At 42.1% G+C, this 13003-nt stretch overlaps 1 protein-coding gene across 1 annotated transcript in view; it reads left to right on the top strand.

Annotated features, from left to right (window-relative positions):
• The first annotated feature begins 3268 nt into the window (after nucleotides 1-3268).
• The window catches only part of scfd2 (sec1 family domain containing 2), a 229179-nt gene continuing 219444 nt past the window's right edge, over nucleotides 3269-13003 (top strand). Inside the window, exons 1-2 of the mRNA XM_078410453.1 lie at nucleotides 3269-4156; nucleotides 7775-7943. Coding sequence (XP_078266579.1) covers nucleotides 3331-4156; nucleotides 7775-7943 — 995 coding nt within the window. The 5' untranslated portion in view covers nucleotides 3269-3330. The remainder of the gene's footprint in view (nucleotides 4157-7774; nucleotides 7944-13003) is intronic.

Below are 13003 nucleotides of genomic sequence, written 5' to 3' on the forward strand. Positions count from 1 at the left end.
CCCCGTTCCTGCCTTCTCCCCATACCCCCTCACTCCGCTATCCTTAAGAGCTCTATCCAGCTCTCTCTTGAAAGCATCCAACGAACTGGCCTCCACTGCCTTCTGAGGCAGAGAATTCCACACCTTCACCACTCTCTGACTGAAAAAGTTCTTCCTCATCTCCGTTCTAAATGGCCTACCCCTTATTCTTAAACTGTGGCCCCTTGTTCTGGACTCCCCCAACATTGGGAACATGTTTCCTGCCTCTAATGTGTCCAATCCCCTAATTATCTTATATGTTTCAATAAGATCCCCCCTCATCCTTCTAAATTCCAGTGTATACAAGCCTAATTGCTCCAGCCTTTATGAGGCCTAGAAGGGTCCACACACACTCTGCAACAGGCTGAGCAGGGTCTCAGATGGAGTGGGCATTTGCAAAGTTGCTGCATTCGTTCTTCTGTCATTCATGTTGGGCTTTCGTGCATCACGGAACAATAGATTTAGGATTCCCAATTCCATCTCCATTTCAATTTGAATGTTCATGGGTCAAGCATCCCCTTTGTTGGAAATCTACTTTTTCCCCAGGAGCTTTCAAGAACACCCGAGAACTTTTCTTTTTCGCTATCGACTTGGTCATTTCTTTCACGATGGAGTTTGGAGTAGAGCATTTGCTTCAGGATTCTGGTTTTGGGCATCCAAGTAATGTTGCCTACTGGGATAAACCAAAGGAATTAGAACTTTAATGCTGGAGACGCAAGAAAGTGCAAATGCTGGCATTTTCAGCAAAAAACAAGGAGTAACTCAGAGGTCAGTTAATACCTGGAGGAAATGGACAGATAACACTTAGGGTCAGGGCCCTTTTTCAGACTGATTGGAGAAGGGGGCAGAAATCTAGAAGAGTTGTGAGGTTGGATCAAAGCCTGACATTCCCTCTTCTCCCATCAGGCAAGTACAGATGTTTGAAAATGCATACCTCCAGATTCATGGACAATTTCTTCCCAGCTGTTATCAGGCAACTGAACCATCCTCTCACCAGCTAGAGTGCAGGCCTGTCGTCCCATCTATCTCATTGGAGACCTTTGAAATATCTTCAATCGGACTTTACCATACTTTATCTTGCACTAAATACCATATCCTTCATCGTGTAGCAGTACTCTGGATGGCTTGATTGTAATTATGTATAGCACTCAAAACCTCATTATACCTTGGTAAGGGTGACAATAATAAGCAAAACTAAACTAAAAATATTGGTTTGCAGGTGCAACTAGCAGTATATTCCAGTGAAAAAGAAATGATTTATAAGGAGTTTGCACCATACAAGCTGATTAGATATGGTACCAAATGGAAAGACAAGGGAAACAATATGACAAAGATGCTAAACGATTGCATTTTTTCCCAGAAATCAGAGTCGTTAAGCACGGAATTAGGCCATTTGGCACAACTCATATGCCGACCAAGGTGTCTATCTGGACTTGTACCATTTGTCTGAGTTTGGCCCTTTGAACCTTTTCTATCCATGTACCTTTTCAAATATATTTTAAACATATTTACACCTGTGTCAAAAACTGCCATGTTTTCTCAGTCTCCTCAAGAAGTCAAGGCATTTGTGTGCCTTCTTGGCTGCTGCATATCTGTGGTTGGTCCACGACAGATCGTTAGTAATATTAACGCCAAGGAACTTGAAGCTCTCAATCATTTCCAATTCAGCACAATTGATACTAATCGGGCATGTAAACCACCGTGCTTCCTGAGGTCGATAATTAACTCCTTCGTCTTGCTGACATAAAGGGAGAAGTTATTGTCCTGACACCATGTTACTAAGTTCTGTATCTCCTTCCTGTTCTCTGTCTTGTCATTACTCGTGATCTGGTCCACCACAGTAATGTCATCTGCAAACTTATAGATGGAGTCAGAGTTGTGAGTATAGAGGAAATATAACAGGGAACCTCTTCAGCACCCTCTCCAAAGCCTTCACATCTTTCCTGTAAAGGGAGTGACTAGAATTGTACACAATACTCTCTGACCAAAGTTGCAGTTTTGTTCTTGGTATCTGTAGTTATTTTGCTGCGAAGATAATGTCTACCTGTATTTTGAAATCTCCCATAACCACTGCAGCATTACCTTTGTAATTACCATTACCGGGCCGCGGGACTTAACATCGCCCGGTGCGGCTCGGCCGCGGGGCCTTCCATCGCCCGGCGCGGCTCGGCCGCGGGACTTAGCTGCGCAAGGCTCGGCCGCGGGGCCTTCCATCGCCCGGCTCGGCCACGAGACGTTTCAGTGCCCGGTGCGGCTCGGCCGCGGGCCATCCCCTTGCGGGGACTGTGCGGGTCGGTCGGGGACGAGCTGTCTGTCTGTGGGCGTGGGGAAGAGAGTGGAAGTTTTGTTGCCTCCATCACAGTGAGGAGGTGTTTGGAGTCACTGTGATGGATGTTTGTGTTGGGGTCATGTGTCTTGTGTTCTTTTTCTTTTTTGTGTGACTGCTATGTAGTTTCGTTCGGTACCTTAGTACCGAATGACAAATAAAGCTCTGTTGACTTGTTACATGCCAAATTTCAACTCCTGATGCAACTTGCACCCTTTCTCCAGGCCAGTTTTTGGGGGTCTGTAGATAACTCCCATTAGGGTCTTTTTACCCTTACAATTTCTCATTAATATCCACAATGACTTTACATCTTCTGATTCAATGTCACCCCTCGCAAGGGACTGAATTTTATTCCTTACCAACAGAGCTGCCCCACCCCCTCTGCCCATCTGTGTGTCTTTACAATAGGATGTATACCCCTGTATTTTCAGTTCCCAGCTCTGATCTTGTAGACATGTCTCTGTAAATCCTACAACATTCTCTTTTATGCATTCCAATAAGCCCACGGAAAGAAACAAGGCATCATGTCTACATGCATGTCTACTCTGGGGTAAAGACTGAGCACTCACTTTATCCATGTCCCTCATGATCTCGTGTGCCTCAATAAGGTCACCCTCTAACTCCACCTATCCAACCTCTTCCGATCCAATGAAGAATTTCATTGCCCTGTTAACAATTTCACACTCTTGCCTAATTATTTTTCCAACAACATATTGCAGCCCAGTCTGAAGAACGGTCTCGACACATGGATAAAGTGAATGCTCAGTCTTTAACAGAGTAGACGTACATGTTGATGTCTTGTGTCACCCATTCTTTCTCTGCAGAGATGCTGCCTGTCCCGCTGAGTTACTCCAACACTTTGAAATCCTCTGCTCGTCATCAGTCGGCGCCCAGGCCTGTGTACGTCATCTGTGTTGGCCGGCAGTTGCCGAGTGTCCGGCTGCCCGTCGCCGTTGACGCCGCCGCTGCTGTCGGACCCGGAAAGCATGAACGATGGAGCCTGCATGGGGTCGAAATTCGTGGGCATCGTCAACAACGTCTGGGAGAAGCTGTGCGAGAAGGTTAAACGGGCGGTGGTGTTCATGGACGCTGGGTGCGCCGAGAGTTTGCACTGGGTCGGCGGCATCAGCAAACTGCTCCAGGCCGGGGCCATAAACGTCAAGGAGTTCAGCTCCTTCGAAGCCGGGCTCCCGGGAGAAGCCAAAGCCGTGTTCGTGGTCAGCACTTTGCTGAAGGGGCGCACGGCTGATATCATCCGCGACATCGTCACCCTGAGCTCCTTCCAGTACTGTGTGGTGATCACCGCCGTTAGCCACAACACCCACCTGTTTGCCAACAACGTGACTGCCGAACTGGAGCAGGAGTTGGTCTTCGAGCAATTCGGAGAGTTGCTGTGCCAATGGATGGGGAACATGAATTATACGGCGGAAGTCCTGCACCTACCCATATTAATTGCGCCCATTGTTCCCCACCTGTTCATTACAACAGCCTATTCGTCATTTTTTTCTTTCGTGCCTCAAGATCTGAAAATGATCAACAACACAAGACCCGACAAAAAGAAGTTTGGAAGCCTGAACGACGTCGATTATCATTCTTTGCCTTTTCAACTTCAAACACAAATCAGGTCATTGGTTTCATCCTTGAACTCTGTGTTTGAACTGCTACAGCTCAAAGAGGAATGTTTTGCAGTTGGTCCTACTAGTAAAATAATTGCAGGAGAACTGGCTAATTATTCACAGGCAAGGCAGAGAAGAAAATATGGTCAATTTAAAGCTTCTATTGTCTTTGTGGACCGTACACTCGATCTCTCAGGTAAAACGTGCATTTGCTCATCTACATTAGATTTGTTTTACAGTCATTTTGGCGTGTTCTTTAATATATGATTTCTAACTTGAAGTTAATCCCTACTGTTACATTGAGCAGGATATTAAGTACAAAAGTTGGCATGTCCTGATGCAGCTATATAAGCTGTTTGTGAGACCGCTTGGAGTGCCGTTCTGATCGCCCAGCTTTGGAAGGATACAGATCACCAGGACGTTATTAGTCTTGTGAGCTTGAGTTATAGGGAGAGGTTGGATAGGTGGAGCTCGAGTGTGACCTTATTGAGGCACACAAGATCATGAGGGGCATCAATAAAGTGAGTGTTCAGTCATTACCGCAGAGTAGACATACATGTTGATGTCTTGTTTCTTTCTGTGGGCTTATTGGAATGCATCAAAGAGAATGTTGTGGGAATTACGGAGACATGGCTGCAAAGGGATTAGAGTTGGGAACTGAAAATTCAGGGGTATACGTCCTATCGAAAAGACAGACAAGTGGGCAGAGGGGGTGGGGTAGCTCAGTAAGGAATGAAATTCAGTCCCTTGCGAGGGGTGACATTGAATCAGATGTGGAGTCATTACTGGATAGAACTGAGAAATTGGAAAGGTTAAAAGACCCTAATGGGAGTTATCTACAGGCCCCCAAAAAGTAGCCTGGAGAAAGGGTGCAAGTTGCATCAGGAGTTAAAATTGGCATGTAACAAAGGTAATACTATGGTGGTTATGGGAGATTTCAACATGCAGGTAGACTGGGAAAATCAGGTTGTTACTGGACCCCAAGAAAGGGAGTTTGTAGAGTGCTTCCAAGATGGATTCTTAGAACGGCTTGTACTGGAGCCTACCAGGGAGAAGGCAATTCTAGATTTAGTGTAATGTAATGAACCGGATTTGATAAAGGAACTCACGTTAAAGGAACCATTAGGAGGTAGTGGCCATAATATGATGTTTTAATCTGCAATTTGAGAGGGAGTAGGTAAAATCTGAAGTGTCAGTATTGCAATTGAACAAAGGGGACTATGGAGGCATGAGGGAGGAGCTGGCCAGAGTTGACTGGAAAGGGACCCTAGCAGGGATAACGGTGGAACAGCAATGACAGGTATTTCTGGGAACAATCCAGAAGATGCAGGATCATTTCATTCCAAAGAGGAAGAAAGATTCTAAAGGGAATAAGAGGTGACCGTGGCTGACAAGGGAAGTCAAGGACAGTATAAAAATAAAACTGCAGACGTATAACATAGCAAAGATGAGTGGGAAGCCAGAAGGTTGGGGAACTTTTAAAGATCAACAGAAGGTAACTAAAATGGCAATACGGGGATAAAAGATGAAGTACGAAGGTAAGCTAACCAAGAAAATAAAGGAGGATGGTAAAAGCTTCTTTAGGTATTTGAAGAGGAAAAATTAGTTAAGACAAATGTGGGTCCCTTGAAGACCGAAACAGGTGAATTTATTGTGGGGAACAAGGAAATGGCAGACGAGACCCACACCATCCTGGCCAGGCTCTCATTTCACACCTGCCATTGGGAAGAAAGTAGAAAACTAACATTCAGGAGCAGCGTCTTCCCAACAACCATTAGGCTATTAAACACTACAACCTCCAAGTCTGCACCAAACTATATGGACCTGGGTGCATTGTTTATGTTTTTGCACTATTGTTGTTTGTTGTGATATACAGACACTCTCTGATTTAAGGGTTACATTCTGTATACCCTTGGATAAGTCAGATTTTACGCGAGTCAGAATCGCCTTAAAATTTGGTGGAAACAAAGAAATGCAGATGCTGGTTAATACACAAAACAATGCAAGGTGCTGGACTTGCTAAGCGGGTCAGGAAGCCTCGGGAGAACGCAGACAACCAGGCAATTGAACACTATGAACTCCAACTAAACTCCAAACTATGAACCGTCAGGAATTTCAGGCTTTGTTTTGTTTTGCACTATATTATGTTTTAGTTTTATTTATTTAACTTTTTTCTGTTTATTATGTTATTTATTGAGTTCTGTGTTTATAAATCTGTTCTACCAAAGTAAGAATTTTGATTGATCTGTTTTAATACATATAACAATTAAACACTTGCCCACAAAGTATCCAATCCATTTCCTTTAACCATGTCCTCTGGTTATAAACACTGCACAGGAGGAAAGTTTCAAAAAGTAAAATCACCCTGGTTGATCTCATACTTGACCTCAGCATTAGTTATTGATTTATGTTCTTTGCTACAGTTCAACTAGTGTTAGGAGCACCACCATGACATATTACCCTTGATATTTGTTATCTCCTTCCAAAGCATCTTGATTTTCTGAGTCAAAATCATTACTTGCAACTGTTGTGAACTCATCAGGTATTAACAGAGCTACTCCACATATATCTTCCTGTCAACTACCTCAAGTTACGCAACATTGATTACAATACACATTTCTTTATTATTAACTATGGTTTCCCTTCTACTACAGATAATAAGGCTGTCAGCCTCGTCTTCCCATTTTTTTTTGTTCCTTTTCTCTCCTCCTGTCCTCCCAAATAAAATGAAGCAAGGGTTTCCCTCATCTCATCAACCCCACTGCTTGCAAATTCAATGGCTTATCCCTCCATAATTTACACCACCTTTAATGTGTTTTAACTGCCATTTCTTTGTTTAGTTTTTAGTTTGGAGGTGCAGCGCTGAAACTTCATCTCAGCGAGTCAGTGCTGACCAGCGATCCCTGCACACGAACAGTACCTTACACACGAGGGACATTTTACAATTATACCAAGCCAATTAATGCACAAACCTGTACGTCTTGGGAGTGTGGGAGGAAACCTGAGATCCCGGAGAAAACCCACGTAGGTCACAGGGAGAACGTGCAAACTCCATACAGACAGCACCCTCAATCAAGATCGAACCCGGGGCACTGGTGTTGTAAGACAGCAAATATACTGCTACGTCACCATGCCGCCCTGCTCCCTTCCCGGTTTAACATTCTAAAAGGACTGTTTGCTCTTCCCTGTTTACTCTTCCATTAAAACACTTTTTAAGCTACGATAAGAGTCATTGATTCTCCTTCTCTCTTCACATATGCTACCTGAACTGCCGAGTGTTTCTGATGCCATGTTTTTGTTTGTAGTTTAATATATGGTCATCTTCTGCACAGCTTGATTAATGATGGTTAGTTGCTGTCGGTTGCTTTGATTCAGTAATTTATGACCTTTTTGGAAAGCTTCAACATTTTTTATATAACTTTCTTACTCACCTCAGGATATTCAAGCTGAAGTTGTAGAATTAAATCTAGGTTGGAAAACTGAGTGAGGAATATTTAAATCCTCGCAACATATGCACTCATGTGCCAAGGCATTGAGACAATATGTTTAATGAAATCTAAAATGTGGGTTTGTTGGATGCTATTTCTCAATGAGCAAGGATTGTGGTCGAGTGTTGCTGTTTTATTGGATCCTGGGATATCATGTAACCATTTAAATCAATTTTTGCTTTTTTTGCTCCACTTCTCTCATGTTGTTAGTGACCGGGTCTGATGCAGTTTGAGACGGGGAAGGGCAAAAAAACAGTTCTGATACTTAATATTTTGTCACATAATGGAAGCGTATGCATAGCTTAAAAATTCTTGTTTCTCCACAGGTTCTGTTGCTCATCACGGTGATAGTCTAGTTGAGAAGATCCTTAACACGTTGCCCAGGTTTCCAGGGCTTGCCAGTGATGTAAAGGTTAACATGGTGGACCTAACAGCTGTTCAAAATAATGACGAAACGGAGAATATGATAGCTCCAGGATGCTTATCCCAGCCAAAGTAAGGCCTTCTAAAGCATATGGGTATTGGAATGTGATATTACAGTCGTATTTTTCACGACATATATTTGTAATGTCAAGAAGTTGTAATTCATGATTAAATCTGACTGCTTGTTCAAACAAACCTAAATGCAACTTCAATTCCAAATTAAAGTTGTTAAGTCAGCATTTGTGAGATAAAACCTCCAACATTGTTACATCTGTTATATGGTGTAAAGTTACAGAAACAAACCCTTTGGCTCAACCTGTCCTTGCCAACCACTACAGCTATCTGAGCTAGGGCCATTTGCCTCAATTTGGCCTATATCCCTCAAAGTCCTTCCTATCCATGCACCTGTCGAAATGTCTTTTAAATGTTTTTATTGTACCTATCCCTACAGCTTTCTCTGGCAGCTGGTGTCATATACCCGTCTCCCTTGTATGGTAAAAGTTGCCCTTTGGCGCCCTTTTTAAATTTTCCCCTGATTAGGCTTACTTTAAAAATAATAATAATTCTGATATCGGGGAATAATTTTGGTTAACATACACAAATGATGTTTGTGAACTAACCACAAATCTAAAATGTGTGATTTTCAATGGATTGTTTTTGTGGCAAGAACAAGACCATTGAAGGAAGGAAATTATATTTCCATGGTTTAGTCGGTGTGTCGGATATTCAAACTGGAACTGAGTATCTGCAGTCAGAGTTGAAGATCTTTTTTCTTACTTCTGTGTGGGTTTCCTTCATGAGATGTTAATGTTTGTGAAATAAGCTGCCTGACCTGCTGAGTGTTTCTCTGTTTTTACCTTGTAAATATACAAAAATGTTAATGTGGCTATCTTTGTTACGGTTGCCCTTTGGGTTTTCAATTCCACACTATATGAGTAGTGCTTAATTAATCTTGAAGTCGTTGAGGCAAGTCGTACAACCAATGCCACAATCTTTGGTCAGCCTGTACATTAAAAATAAGCAGTCTTTTAAGTGTCATTCGACTTCAACCATCTTCTGGGTGAAAATATGTTTGTTTTTAAATCCTCTCTAAATCACCTCCTGCTTACCTTAGACCTATGCCTTCTGATTATATACATCTTTTCTAAGGGGAAAACATATCTCTTAATTTGGGAATCTGTTCTGTGGAATCTAGGGTAGGAGGTCATTCATTGAAATATGCAAAATTCTGAGGGACCATCAGGGAAGAAGTATGAGATTGTTTATACTGGCTGAGGAGTCTAGAATTAAGGTATTTATTTCACAAAATGCTGGAGTAACTCAGCAGGTCAGGCAGCATCTCAGGAGAGAAGGAATGGGTGACGTTTCGGGCCGAGACCCTTCTTCAGGCTGATGTCAGGGGGGCGGGACAAAGGAAGGATATAGGTGAAGACAGGACGATAGAGGGAGAACGGGGGAGGGGAAGAGAGGGACAGAGGAACTATCTAAAGTTGGAGAAGTCAATGTTCATACTGCTGGGCTGCAAGCTGCCCAAGCGAAATATGAGGTGCTGTTCTTCCAATTTCCGGTGGGCCTCACTATGGCACTGGAGGAGGCCCAAGACAGAAAGGTCAGACTGGGAGTGGGAGGGGGAGTTGAAGTGCTCAGCCACAGGGAGATCAGGTTGGTTAAGGCGGACTGAGCGAAGGTGTTGAGCGAAACGATCGCCGAACCTGCAAGGTAATCTAGAATTAAGGATCATCATCTCAAAATAAGGAACTATCCATTAAAATAGCTTTCCTCACTCAGAAGGTAGTGATTTTTTGCAAATTCCAAACAGCTGTAGATGTTCAATCTTTCATTGCATGCAAACGGTGGTCAATTTGTATCTCAAAATTAAAGGAATCAAGGAATTTAGGGATAGGATAGGAATTTAGGTTGAAAACCAACTGTCCGGTTGAATTATTTTTCTTTATGGAGCTGGATCATACTGGATCCAGCCTATGCCTCATATGCTTCATAACACCCATGCAATTTGCATCCACCCAATTGGCCACAGAGTTGTCCATACCAGCGTCATTGTTGTGCAGATGGAGTGGAGAAGGGAGCAAGTGGCAACTAGATGAGGAATAATAAAGAAAATTAAATTAAATTCAGCCATCAATTTAACTGACATAAATTAAAATAAAACTTTTAAATGAAAAAAAGATATTTTATATTTGGACTGCTGATCAATTCAAACGAATGGCACAGAAAAAAGCACCAACGTAGCTGGCATGAAGTTGAAGGGCCAGATGCAAATTGTATTCAGCCCCTCCACTCAGCAAAGAGTAGAACGCTCCGGCATTTCAAGGGACACTGAATATTGCAGCTAATCAGTAGTTCCGATAGCAATTCGCTCAGTGTTCAAATCATATATTCGGCAGTTAATTTGCGATGTTATAATTTTGGTGTAAGATTAAAAATATTAATTTTGAAGGATTTGGAAAATCATTTGTATATTTTGGATCTTTGATAAAGAAATGTATTGATTATTGGTTTTTTTTTCCACCCTATTTGCAGAGAAGGGGGAAAAAAATCATTGTGTTATAGTTAAACACAGGTCCTAAACCTGAAATGTCAACTCTGTTTCCCTTCCCTGACTTGCTGAGTATTACCAGCTTATTTTTAATTTCAAATTTCCATCAACTGAGTTTTAAACTAAAAAATAATTTGGCTTTACTGTGATCTGTTGTAAATGTAATGCTCCCGTCCCATTTATTTCTGAGTATCATTATCATGCAGTTGGTAGCTGATTGTATATCTGTTGAAAAACGTTACTGTTATACATCATGTAAATAAGCAAGAGGAAACACAAAGTTTCTTGAGTCCCAAAGATGTAGTTCCCTCCTAAAAAGAAGCTGCATGTTCAAACCATGAACTCTGACACTGTGGTGTTGATTGAAGTTGTGTGGTTTGCTGATATGTGAAGGATCTTGACAATTTGCATATCATCTATTTTGTGCGACATTTCCCTCCTTAATCCATACAGTGGTGTAGTGGTAGAGCTGCTGCCTTACAGAGCCAGAGATCTGGCTTTCATCCTGATTACGGGTGCTTGTCTGTATGGAGTTTGCACATTCTTCCCGGGACCTGTATGGGTTTTCTCCACGATCTTCGGTTTCCTCCGACACTCCAAAGATGTACAGGTTTGTAGGTTAATTGGCTTGGTACAAGTTTATGGATGTAAAATTGTCCCTAGTGTGTGTAGGATAGTGTAAGGGTGCGGGGAGTGCTGATCGGTGCCGACTTGATGGGCTGAAGGGTCTGTCTCTAAACTGAACTAAACTAATCATTTTTTCAATAAAATATAGAGAAGATCTAAAGGGAAAATTGTTGTTTAAGTGAAGAGGCTGTATTTGTGCCAATTGTGTGGTGTGATTACTGTTGCGTTTTTTTTCATTTTATTTTGAGATGTTTAAATCTGTTCCAAACACTTAACTAGTGTCTATGTTTGGACAGTGAGACTGAACTTGGTCACAATGTCAACTTAATCTCTAGGTTGAGAAATATATCAGAGAAGATGACTATGACCTGAAAAATTAAATGTAGCTGGATCCTAAACATCTTTAACTTGGATAATTGGAGGCCAAATGGATATTTTAAAGGCAGAAATTGACAGATTCTTGAATAGTACGGGTGTCAGTGGTTGTGGGGTGAAGGCAAGAGAATGGGATTGAGAGGGAAAGATAGATCAGCCATGATTTAATGGCAGAGTAGACTTGATGGACTGAATGGCCTAATTCCACTCCTAGAACTTATGAACTTGTTAATAACTTGGATAACTTAATTTATAGTTGCTGAGACAAGTGGGGCATATTTTGAGTAGGGAGATAATTTTTGGTTAAGCATGGAGAACTGTTGTGCACCAATCTGAAGTTGCATGTACATCCCAGTTTGAAATCAAATAATGCATCGTGAAATTTATGCGATTGGTTTAGTTTTTGAAAGAAAATCTGTAGATGTTCAAAATCTGAAACAAAAGTAGAAAATGCCAGAAACAGGTGGTCAGACAGCATCTTTAGAGAGGGAAAGATGTTTCCGCTCAAATGCCCATCATCAGAAGTAGATAAACAATGTAATGAGTGTGTTTTAGGTTGTGGAGGGCAAATGTCTATAATGGACCATGGACCAAGGTTGTCCAGATAGTGCAATTGCTGTCAGTTGGTAGTAGAGAGAGAAAAATAAAGAACATGTTCAAACTCTGATATAACTCTCAAACTCAGTGACAGACTCCTTCACCCCAAGTGTGTGAAGGAGAGATATAGGAGGTCCTTCCTTCCCGCTGCTGTGAGACTGCACAACCAGCACTGCTCCCAGCAGACGAGTCAACAATAACAGCTAAGAACACACAGAAAACTGATGACAATTTATGTATCTTTTATTTATAATGAATGATCTCTTGCTATCCACTTTGCTGCTGTAACACTGTAAATTTCCCCGTTGTGGGACGAATAAAGGAATATATTATTATTATTATTATTATACAGAATTGATAGTTCCAGAAATTGAAACAAAGGAGTATTCTAGAAACATGAAGCAGATTATACAGCGTCTGTGATGAGAGACCAATTGCAAGTACTACAATTTTGAGCAATCACAAACCGCTGAAGGATCTCGGTGGGTCAGGCAGTATCTGTGGAGAGAATCGACTGATGACATTTTGGTTGGGTCCCTTTTAGAGGAGCGGGGAGAAATCTCTCCTAGCTGTGGGTGGGTAAAATCTGAGGTTGGTGGAATGGGATAGGAGCAAAAGGAAAGATAGGGTGCATAAAAGGTGCATAAAAGGTAAATAGACTTGGTGATGGATATGAGTTTATGGCGGAGTGGTAAGGAGTATGGTGATTATGTTGGTGGAAGAAATGTGCGAGCACTGCAGTGGGCACAGGGGTAAGAGTGGTGGAGTTGGAGAATGCAATATTCACATTCTTAGACTGCAAGTTACCCAAGTGGAATATGAAGTGCTGATCTCCCAGTTTGTGTGCGGCCTCGTTCTGGCAATGGATGAGGCCGACAGAAATATCAGTATGGGAATGGGAAGGGAAATTAAAAAGGTTAGCAACCAGGAGCTCCAGCATGCCTTGGTGGACAGAGTGCAAGTGTTCTGCAAAGTG

This window comes from Rhinoraja longicauda, chromosome 1 (assembly GCF_053455715.1).
Source record: "Rhinoraja longicauda isolate Sanriku21f chromosome 1, sRhiLon1.1, whole genome shotgun sequence".
In the NCBI taxonomy this organism is placed as follows: domain Eukaryota; kingdom Metazoa; phylum Chordata; class Chondrichthyes; order Rajiformes; family Arhynchobatidae; genus Rhinoraja; species Rhinoraja longicauda.